The 11685-nt window shown below is 39.3% G+C and overlaps 1 protein-coding gene across 4 annotated transcripts in view; it reads left to right on the top strand.

Annotated features, from left to right (window-relative positions):
* The first annotated feature begins 3281 nt into the window (after positions 1-3281).
* The window catches only part of mcf2la (mcf.2 cell line derived transforming sequence-like a), a 49724-nt gene continuing 41320 nt past the window's right edge, over positions 3282-11685 (top strand). For 3 of the 4 annotated variants that reach the window (XM_086148173.1, XM_086148172.1, XM_086148169.1), the window contains exon 1: positions 7132-7281. In XM_086148173.1, coding sequence (XP_086004299.1) covers positions 7152-7281 — 130 coding nt within the window. In that variant the 5' untranslated portion in view covers positions 7132-7151. Of the gene's footprint in view, positions 3333-3567; positions 3691-7131; positions 7282-11685 lie in introns of those variants that run through there. The other variant, XM_086148171.1, reaches the window with a different exon arrangement.

Raw genomic sequence — 11685 nt, 5'->3', positions numbered from 1 at the left:
GACGCGCAATGTGGCTGTTGGCGGCTCAGAGTTGGCGCAAGGCGTGGATTCACTCACCGAATGTCGTGGGTCTGACGCGGGGGCTTTGTGCACCAGTGCGGGTCTTCAAAATATTCTAAATACAAGTGTCCTTAAATAAAAGGAAAGCTGACTTCAAATTACAGCCAGTCGTTTAAGATTAATTGCAAAGCCCCTGCACTGAAAGTCTAGTGAAAGAAGCCCCTCCGATGGGAATTCGGATGCCCTCCCCCCCAAAAAATGTGCATTATATCCAGGAACACTGAAATATCCGCACTGACGAGATGTACTTATTGAAATAGTTGTGTGTGTCGCCTCCCAGCGGCCTGCGTCACCCGGTGTAAACCCGTTAGACTTGTCTTAAGTGCCATTCGTCTTGCTTTTCCGAGTATTTTGAATTTTGAAAATGCCATTAATAGGTCAGCAATACCTCTTTTATTGCAAAATTCCTAATCCACGTTCATTTATTCTCTATACAATACTTCCAACTCCATTCATGTCGATCCAAGTTAGTTTGTGTAATTCTATTTCACACCACTAGATGTCAGACTATTCGTTTTAATTGTCCACCAGCAGATTTCAATACGCTTCCTTTTCTTGTGGAGGGCCCTCATTGTATATATTTAAATTTAAAACGTAAAGTTGATTTGATGTAAGAAAATAGGAGCTACAACTTCATGAAAAAAAATATCAGAAGAAGTTTAGAAGAATACATTTGTAGATTGGCCACTTTTTATGTTGCGTTGTATATCTTGTACTGCAATTATAAACTTGGTTCATTTAAATTCCTCTATTACTTCTTGTCTTGGTGTATGAAGGTAACTTGTGCAAAATGCAGATTGTCAACACCAGATATGCTCATTATTCTCTGTGGGAGGATTTGGGAGGAAATGGCATGAAGGCTGGGCCAGATATTATCCTCAGTTTCACTCCTCTTTTAATAACAACATTATCGGTCGTCCCAGCGCTTCATCCAAAACATACCCCCACTTTATTTTCCCGACATTCTCACTTCCTGATTCTATAACTCATTTCGCCTGATTCAACTTTCAGTTCTCTTTTAAGGAGAAACAGCTCAAAATGAGTTTGAAGTTACCCTCCCCCAAAAAAGTATACACGTCTATGTGTATTTTCAGTTTTATATTAATATTTCCTTTCACTCCCATGTGTCGTGACAGCTGCGTTTTTATCGTTACAGTAAAAAACAAAATTTGCATTTTTTTTACGTGTTTTTAATTTGTCCATTTTTTATGATTTTTCATATTAAACATTTATTTTTACACAGGAAACGCGAAAGGGGTGTGCCTACATGCGCCCTGCACAGACACATCACCAAGGCTTGGAGAAACCCTGGAAATAACCACCAAAACCGCCCAGCGGACGAATAGAGGAGGAGGAAGCCAGTCATCTACAAGAGCTGTAATTGGGAGGGCGGAGCAGCTCGCAGGTTAAATCCTCCAATTCAACTTCTGAATCGCACGAGAATCACATTTTGTGTCGTGCAGGTTGTTTGTGCACGGAGACAGCGCACCTCTGCCGGTAGGCACACTTTACCACTCACTGCATAAGGACATTAGATAGCGCAGGGAAATAGATGGGTTCACGCTCACTGTGGACAGACAAGCATTAACTGCTCACACTTGCTTGTTTTTTTTTTTATTTACTTACGCGTTAATTTCACGTCAATTCATTCAAATGTATGATTTTACGCTGCAATATTGCTCAAGAAGCCCATTGTTTATGTATGTGCTGCTATAAATGTGATTAACCTGTGTAGATTGTTGTGCAGATACAAAGACAGAAAGGGAAATAAGATTAGAAAGAGGGCATTGAATCAAGAAGTGACTTTTTAATTCTTCTTCTCCAGGGGAGTCTGTAACATGTGCCATTGCTGTTAATGTTGAATGTGTTGAATATCGAGTCACACATTCCTGCATCTGTTTAGGAGCTTTAGTCAACCTAAAATGCTGGCGTAAACTTTAATGGCTTGGAAATAGGAGAAAACAATATCAAACACCCAACAAAATTAAATTGAAAGTGTGTGGGTCCAGCACGATAAGAGGTTCGATTCAGTGTTAATCGGAAAATAAATAAAAGAAATCTGGCAGCATCACTCATCCTTTAAGAATAAGGTAAGTATTTTAGAAAATGCAAAATATTTCATCAAATTATTACAATCATTCTCTTATTAGTTTTCGATAATTTCTTCAAAACATATCTGACAGATAAGTAGATGAATGCTTGTATTTTATTTCCAATTTGATTTTTCGCCTATTTTACTGTCAACACTTGTTGACTTTCAAGGTGATTAATTTTCCAGACTACATTTGTCATCGTGCCATCATTTTAGAAACAATTAGATTACAACACCAAGGAAAGGCTCGGTTATCTGGTGATAAGTTTCACTGTTGAAAGAGACTTTCATGATGCAATTTCAGTGAGATTACCTTTTTGATCCCTTGATATTTATTTATCATGTCTATTTGTATTTTCTCCTACTATATTTTTGTTATTGTTATTGCAGATAGTTTGTACACAGAGATTGTTGGATAGATCGCTAAGCTTTCCTTGAAAAGAAACACGTCCAGAAAATGATGAGATTTTCTCGTCTGCCATCACCGGACATCGCCTGTGTCCGTGAACTTGGCTGTTTCGGAGGTGTCACATTGTGTTGCATGTGGAACTGGTCTTGGTCTTTATTTAGCCTGGCATATCACCACGTCACAAGACTGTCCTTATGACTAAGGGCATGCTGCTCTATTGTCAAAGAAATGAAAGGAACCACTGTCAGAGAAGCTGGTAATTAGATGTGGGATTTGACAAGTTTTTTCTTTTGATTGTCCTATGAGAAGAGCTGTGTGTGTGTGTGTGTGCGTGAGATTAAATATTGATGTTGCAAATGACTTAATATGATCAACTTTGCAACCTCATGCATTGCATTTCGGTGATAAAATCAAACCAACCACATGTTGGAAGAGTGAGCATTAATTCACTGAGACACAATTATTGTGTGAGATTATAGTCGGATCCGATCTGTCAAAATGCATCTGCGACATAATTTGTTTACTGAATGTTGTAAGATCAGGAGGTGGTTTCTACTTTGGAGCTTCCTGATACAGCATTGGTGTTCCGATCAGGAAAGAAAGTTCCATCTGGCATCTTTTTGAACAAAGGAGGTTGACCCGAGTTTGACCACATGCTTCCCAATGCTAATCTAAATTACAACACAGCTCGGGTTTAGTGGAAAGATGAAATTACCATTGGTAATGTTGTTAACACCAGGAAAAACAGAAGTACGTGTTTGCGCCGCAGAGGTATGGATGTTGTTAGGTTGAATGTTACGCAATTGCAGCAGTGCTTTCAGTGCTCTTCTTGTGTTGTCTGTGTGCCTTGTCCCCCCAACATTCACACCAGTGACCAAATTAAATGGACGGTGCCTCGGCCGGGTATTACTCCTGCAGTGGGCTTCCGACACAGTCCGTCGCTGAGGTACAGTCGCGGCTCAGTTCTGCTCAAGCTATTAGTTTTATCGTCTCTTTGCTCTTTTAGGAGCGCTAGTTGATGTGAAGAGGAGAGTCCACTGCGGTTTGGAATCCCGGAAAGCGATGGGAGAGAAGCTGTCTGTGCCGGGGGAGCCGGAGGAAGCGCTGGAGGTGCTGTCTACATACGGGGGTAGGAACTCCTGTTGCAGCTGTCGTTTGATTTCCCATTGTTGACAAAAGGATTGTCGATGTATTTACTTAACGTATCTCTTTATGACTTCAACACTTGTTACAATAGGATGTTCCTGTAAATTAACATTTTCAGGTTTAGTAGGCATGCTAGGGCTTGGCAATTAGTCGATACTCATCCAAAAGAAAAGTTGTATTGTGTATTTTTAATGTTAGAAATTGCAAAAAATGAAGTTTATAGTCCGCAATCCAAAAACAAACCGGGGTCGGTGCGAGACAGCGTGGGAAATATTTGCTGTTCTGGCACATTCGTAAATACATTTACGAATTATTTTTCCCTGTAGTTTCACTTGATTGTTTTCAATGTAAAAGGAAAACAGAAAAAGCAATTACAAATTTAAATCCGCAAAACATTGCCGGAAAATAAGAAATAAGCAGAAATACTTGAAAATAGTCGACCAATCAACAAGCACGATATTATTTTATTTTATTCTGAGAGATCTGTAACATTCAGTGACTAGCAGCTAAGACTGTAAAGAAAGCATTTGGAACTGCCACCATCAGACACTTTTCATGGGTGCATCTCAAATGGTTTCTTTGCAGATGCAGAGGAAATAGCGCTCAAGCTCTCTCAAGGTTCTTCAAAAAACGAGGAAATTATTGGAGGATTTGATTCAGTGTTTGCTGCATTTAGCCTGTTGTGTCAGTCTAGTCAGAACTGCTGAATAAGGATTCCGGGGGGGTTTTAAGTGTTTGCTACCAAGTGTCTTTGGTACATACAGCAATCTTCTCACTGAACTGATCAATGGCATTTCATAGTAAACTAAAAGACAGTGTTGTATTTTACTATTACTGTTTTACCCTCCACACACGTTTGTGGTAATTATCAGCCTCTCATATCAGTAAATAGAAAAACCCCATCTCTGTGTCTCCTTTTAATGTTTGGAGGAGCTTCTGGGTTTGTTGCGTTGGGCGTTTTATTTCACAAGGGTGCAGTTTCAATCCAAAGTCTTTATCCATTCTTTGCCCTCTGATTTCGTCTGGTGGTTTCAGACAACGGGATGCGGCGAATCCCCAGTTGCAGGTTCTTTCCTCAATTAGATGGAAGCAAATTATATTATGTTATTGTATATATTGATTGCCAGTGTAAAAAAAAACTGGCTTTATTAGGGAGCTGCTTTGAAAATGTATAGCTCTATATTGGAAATTATTTTCAATTTTTTAGGTCATTTGTTCTCAATTCATGCCATGATTTTTAAACAATTTCTTGACTTTGCTTCAGAAAATAGTGGTTTGCAATTTATAAAAATGATGTCTAAAATTTGCTGTTTTTTTAATGTTCTGTCACAATTTTGGCTCAAATACGTTATTTCTAATTAATTAAAAAAATGATAACAATTTCTATAAATCATTATGTGCCCCACTGGGGAGTGCAGTCACAAATAAAACAAACCATGGTTCAATCCCATGCATTTCAAACACAGCTTCCAGAGGACAAAGTGTACGATGGTGTCTGCACGCACAGTCCAATAACTGCAATAAGCTTTGGTCATCTGTAAAATTGAAGAGATTGTTCTTCTTTTATTGAAGTTTCTTGATTTGTAGTTTGAACTTATGGCTCGAATGCTCAGTTTGGGCGGTATGCAATGACTTTGTGTGACAAGATTGTTTGAACCAAGTTACGATTTTTAAATATATGCAGGATTTCCATTAATAGCTTCACAGAACTGTATATTCTTTTCAGTTTGACCGATGCTTGGAACAACATACATGAAGTTGGTAAATTGTGTTAACACAGTTAAAGCAGCATACCAACTTATTCAATTATAATAGTCATGATTTATTAGAAATGCGCCCCTTTGATTCATGATGTGGCTGCTTTGATTCAAGCTAAATTAACGGATGATTGTGCCGTCAGTTCCCCTCATTGATTGATGTCGCTTGTAAATTTCTCCCGGCGGCGCCAAGCAGAAGAGGTTACTCTGCTTCTGCAGGCCGGGTTGGAGTTCCTCCTGTTTGCTGTTTTTTGTGTAATTTATGTCAAATAATAGTAATCGTTTTCTCATTGGGTTTTACAGCCCTTCTCTAGTAGGAGGGTGCAGGGTTTGATGCTGTAGTGGGCGACTTCCCTGCCTGATGAATTAATGAATCTAATAATGCAGAGTGCCTCCAAATGAAAAGTGCGTGACAGACTGTGTTTGAAGTTTCAAATTGGGGATGTTTGTGCGATTGTGTGATGATAGATTAGGAGTAATAACGCTAATAGAATAGTCGAAGGAGGGTGGAGCTCTCTTAAGGATGGCACCAGTTTAATTTGTTTGTCTTCACCTGTCACTATGGGAAAAATCTCAACACAGATCAAGTAACAGAGCTCCTGGACGGAGACGGATAACAGAATCCGTACACATGTGGACTCGACCTAATGGCCATTTGTTTTTTTTAGCGTGAAGTCTATACTTTTAATCGACACGTGACTGAATTAAGATTAAACTGTAACTGCAATAATATGCGCAGCATTACATTGATTAGTCTATTTGAATCTTGCGAACTGCAAATATGTAAAATTTTTTACCTGTAAGTCAATCAGCTAAATTTTCTGCCTATGTTTGTACTTTGGACTAAGCCATCAGCTGACAGGAGTGTAAACCATATATCCGTATCTATTCATGGAGTGTTTATTGCTTTTCAGTTACCACACTCAGGGTGACACTGGCTTGTGAATGGCGATCGGAGTGAGTCGCTTCTGGACGCAGAGCAGCTTGTCGCACTTTGGTCTCCACATTTGACAAAACAATCAAACTTACTTTTGACAAGCAAATGTATTTTTGCGATTCTTTAATAATTCTCCTTTCGGCTGCTCACTTCAGGGGTTGCCACGCCAAATCCTCTGCCTCCATCTAATCTGTATCTTCTGTACCCTCGCCACCAGCACCAACTAACGTCTTTTTCAAAATCTATTAAAAAAACATAAATGTGTGTTCTGAATATTTTGAGCTGGGTTTCGATACTCCTGTGGGGGCACACCCAAACTTAAGTGCAATGGTCTGGAGACTGAAAATATGAAAATGTTCCCTTTGGGGTGGGAACCTCCTTGCATTTCCTGGCTGGACAACAAATACGAGATTACTCTTGTTTCTTGCTCACCAAAGACATACTGGATTGACGCTTTTAATTAATTTTCCTCACCAAGTAGTCAAGCAGTCCCCAATTATTAGAGTGGACCAACACTCACGTACATTTACCGAGTACATAGCACAAGTTGAAAAGGGGCTTGTGCTGCAGATCAACCCACCCCCTCCTCTCTCTTCCTGTAATAAACACAGAGCAGACATGATGCAAGATAAACAATCACAACATTCAAAGGATGAAAGCCAGCAGCATGATGAAGGGGAGGGAGAGGCCAACAGTTAGAACTGTCTCCATTAACTCACAGCAGCATGAAGCGGTCAGTCTGATGCCGTCATGTCTCTCCTGGAGTTGATTCAAGAAGGCCAAGAGGTATTGGTCCAACTGCTTCAGAATCTGTCGGTATCGATCAGCCTGCTGACCCGATACACGCACGGCAGCAGACGTCTGCCCGCCTGGAGAACAGGTCTGTGTTAGTGTGTGTGCTCTGACTGTGAAAGTTTGTTCCGTTCAGCCGGGTCTGTTTCTTATATCAGAGGTACCGGATGACACAACGGGATTTCCTTAAACAGGAGATTCCCACTGTTGTGTCTCTTCACATTTTTCAAGTGTTATAAGGTTTAGGTAATGCATGATGATGCAGATTCAACCTCACAGCCAGACCACTATTGGTTGGTCCACGAACTGAGAATTTTCTGTTCTTTCCATTACCTGAGTGGGTTCTCTTTGGGTTTCTGAGCTTCTTACCACAGACATAAACAAGTAGTAGGGTAAAATTAGACTGTAGGTGTGCATTCACAGCAGTGTAAATGCTTACATACTGGACTTTGTTTCTTCTTGTAATACATGCTATTCAACTTTTTATAGTTAATTTTACAAAGGGACTGTTATTGCTATTGATATTAGAATTAGAGAAATGTCATGAACTTGTAATTCAATTTTGTATAACACAATAAATACTGTGGAAAGACAAAACCACTTTTTTTGCTCATATCAATGGCCTTTTAAAATTACAACAAGGAGGAAGTCTATAAAAAGTTTCTTTTTATGCTCTGTAATAAGAAAGAACAGGCCAAACCAACTATGAAGTTTAATTATGTAGCACTTTTTTGCACTTTTTGTAAGTCGCTTTGGATTAAAGCGTTTGCCAAATGACTGTAATGTAATGTAATGTAATGTAATGTTGCAAATCAAGGTCAAACAAAGAGAAATGCGAAGTCTAATATATATACATATATATATATTTATAATTTGTTAGATGACTTCATTCTAGACACATAGTACATATGATTACAGTAATTCTGTTTGGTCCCTTTAAACATAGACATCGGAATTTGACCTCAACCTACCTGAAGTGGCTCTTAGCAGCCGCAAGTTTAAAATAAACTTTACTCCTTTACAACTAAGCAGTTGAAATACATGGAACCTTGCTTCAAATACATCATCAGCCTAATGAGAAGAGCAGACTTACAGACTGTAGGAAAAAAAACAGTGAATTGACCATGTTTGCTTGCTTTTGCCGCGTCCATCAAGATGCAGGAAATAAACAGAATCGTAAAGGTGCACAGATTTACAGAGAAGGTGAGATTTGTTTTTTATTAATGGTATTATTTCTATGAACTCTTAAGTAAGCATATATCAAAGCTATGGCACTTCGTATGCAGGCCCGGTTTTCTTTAAATTCTCGGGTAATATGATAATTTGTTCATGTTAGTCATTTGTCCCGTCAATGTTTGCGCAAAAGAAACACACCAGTAGCAATAAACAGGGCAGGACCAAGGATTCATCCGGGTTTATGGACATTTGATGATAGGCTGACTTTATGTTTGAGTTTTTCCAGCCAAATAAAACAAACCCCTCTAGCTGCTTAGCATTATAAAGACATCTGCCCTGTTAATCATGTTTCATTAATACAGGGATATCAAAAGATGGGGTCAGTAAAAATTATGGAAATGGTTTTCTAACTTTCACTCGAGCAAGTCAGTAATCACCTGAGTTGATGTTGCAATGGGATCGCTACGGTTGGTTTTATGTGGCATGTTTGTTAAAAAAAAGATTATTTTTTTTACATACATCGTTTCATATCTGATGTGTTAAAATCTTATGTCTTCGCTGTTGAGGGAAAAAGTCAGTTTAGAAATAAGGTGTTTCACTCTTGGAAAATAAACGTAAATATGCATTTAAATGCTTCCAAAGTTCACACTCTGTGATGACCTTGGTGAGCTACGACCTGTATAAAATTGCCAAACATGACGATGAATGAGCATCATAGAGCTCTGTTTTGTGACAGCCACCCCGTCTAATCTCAACTAGGGGACCCCAGAGCAGGGGACTGCAGTTGCAGGACCAAAATCTGAGGACTAGTCCTGACAGATTATATGTCCCTATGTGCTATTTAGCTGTTCTGTGCAAGAAAAAACACATTTCCCAGACCTTCTGACAGCTAAGTGACTCTCCTTCATCCTTAACATGACATTTGTTTCATAATCGCATCCAAACCATATCTTGGAAACCCATGTCCAATCTTACACACATCAGGTGTCTTTTAATGATTAATGTGCCATTATCTCCAAGAATATGCAATTCTGCTAAATTGTATTTATTGCCCCAACCCCGTCTCCCCAATATGGGCATGTTCTGTCACAAATGCTGTTCTGGTTGTGCAATAGGGGTACAATTGCCTTCCTGAATGCAAAATTAATCACGACATGAGATGACATGACAATAAATAATGTTGTGTCAGATCAGCTCAACCATGGTGACCCCATGTTTATACCCAAAACTCAATTTCATTAGGATCAATACATTTCTGATATCTGATCTCTGATTTTGTGACACAGCCGTGGCTCAGTTTAGTAGAGCAAGTGGTTTGATTCCTGGCTTCAGGTCCTCTTGCTGAAGTGTCCTTGGGCAAGGCTGTTAACCCCAGTTTGTTACCAATGGCCTGGTTAGTGCACCTGCATGGCATCTATGTCATCTATGTCATCATCACTGTATGTGTGTGTGTGTGTGTGTGTGTGTGTGCGTGTGTGTGTGTGGGCATAGAATGGGTGACTCGCGTAAAGAGCTTTGAAAGTGCTGTATATGTAGATCATTTACTGTGTGACCACATATTTCCAGATTGTATGTTGATACTGCATGTTGCGAACATGTTGGTATTTGCATAATTGTAAGTCACTGCCGAAAGGATCTCATTACATTTTTGAATGTCAGTCATGCAAGGCAACAGTGGTGTAGGTGAGAGCACACACACCAGCTTATCCATATGTTTGATCCGTCTTGCTTGTTAAGATATTTTCTAGAAGACATTTAACTATGAAGGGAGGGGTTGGGGAAGTAGGTGTGGCGTAATCACTCAAGGAACTTAGACGTGTGTGTGTGTGTGTGTGTGTGTGTGTGTGTGTGTGTGTGTGTGTGAGCAAAGTAAAAAATGAGGAGGGCAGGATTAGATTCTCTATTTGTGTACCTGTGGAGAGAAGCAAAGGAGTGCAGAGGCAAAATGATTGAAAGAGCAGACGGGAAGGAGCGTAGAAGTGAGAGGTTTGTCTCCATCTCTCCGGAGGAGATGGAGAGCTACTTCAGCTACACCCAGTGCTGTCAACAACTGCTTAGTGAGTTTTGTGTGAATGCCTGCGCTTGTGTGCATGATTGAACGCTGTCAATAATTTTTTTTTTTTTCTTTTTTTTTGGCGGTGGGGTTTTTATTTTTAGTCTTTTTAAAATATTGCAAGTATTTCTGCCCAATAGTATTACGTGCAGTATTGGGTCTGACATTTAGGGATCAGCTAACCAAGTCAAACTCAAGTAATTATTACTAAATAGTGAGCGAAGTATTTTTGAAGATTTTGTTTATAACTGGTGATTTGCATATGGTTTTGTGACTGTGGTTTTGTCCACATGGTTATTACGTGAAAGTTCTTCTTTTCACTGTCCTAACTGATCTGCATTGTTCCTCAATCACTTTTGATATTGAGGCTTACTGCTCCATTTCTTCAGTTCTCAACAACTCGCTGCATTAGATAATGCCACTCATAACTCTTAAGCAGAGTCTTTAGATTCTTGAGTCTTTTTTCAACAAATAGATGACATCATTATTTGGTTTATCCTGTTATCCTGTATGATATCTTCCACAGCCGCTTGCAACAACATAATCTCGCTTTGCTCTTTTGAAACCCCCGAAACACATCTTCCTTTGTTCCCACGACACAACGTGGGTTCCCACGACACCTTTTATTAAAATAAAAACTTTAATTACATCAACCTTAATCACAAGTGGTTAAATCAGTCCATGTTCTTCCTATTTGTTGTAGACTCAGTTCATGCATTTTATATTCACTTTGCCAGCAGTGCTATAAATCGGGATACAGCTCTCTGCCATTTCTAAGCTTCTTTTCAATGGTGATCTGCAACAATATCTGTAGTTACCAAAGAATTCATTACAGATCCTTTGTTGTCATTCTTCTGTGCATCACCATGACTTTAAATAGCAGTTGGCCTGCATCCTCCTTTTGAATTTTAACAATAGTTTTTACTTGTATTGTGCTATTTTTACGATAATAAGATTCTCTTTATCTGTTTTTCAAATTTCCTCCAAAGAAAAAAAGGAATATGGTGGCAATAGCAGTAACTAGATATCCTTGTTTATCAAAGGTGGCATAATGACTGCGTATGTGTGTTCAGTACACGTGTTGGCAGAATAGCTTGAAGAAGAGGTGTGTATGCATGTGCACAAATTGACAGCTCCCAGGTGTGTGTGTGTGTGTGTGTGTGTGTGTTTCTAAGCATGTGGGGCGTGTGTAGTGTGTGTGTTTCTCATCTTGATGTGAGTCTCTTCTGGTGCATCTAACATGCTTTGGTCTGAATTTAGAGA

Source organism: Fistularia commersonii, chromosome 6, assembly GCF_037954325.1.
Source record: "Fistularia commersonii isolate RoL2024-O1a breed Wild chromosome 6, RoL_Fcom_v1.0, whole genome shotgun sequence".
Lineage (NCBI taxonomy): Eukaryota > Metazoa > Chordata > Actinopteri > Syngnathiformes > Fistulariidae > Fistularia > Fistularia commersonii.
The sequence above is the reverse complement of the archived record's forward strand: the minus strand, read 5'-3'. Positions and strand labels throughout refer to the sequence as shown.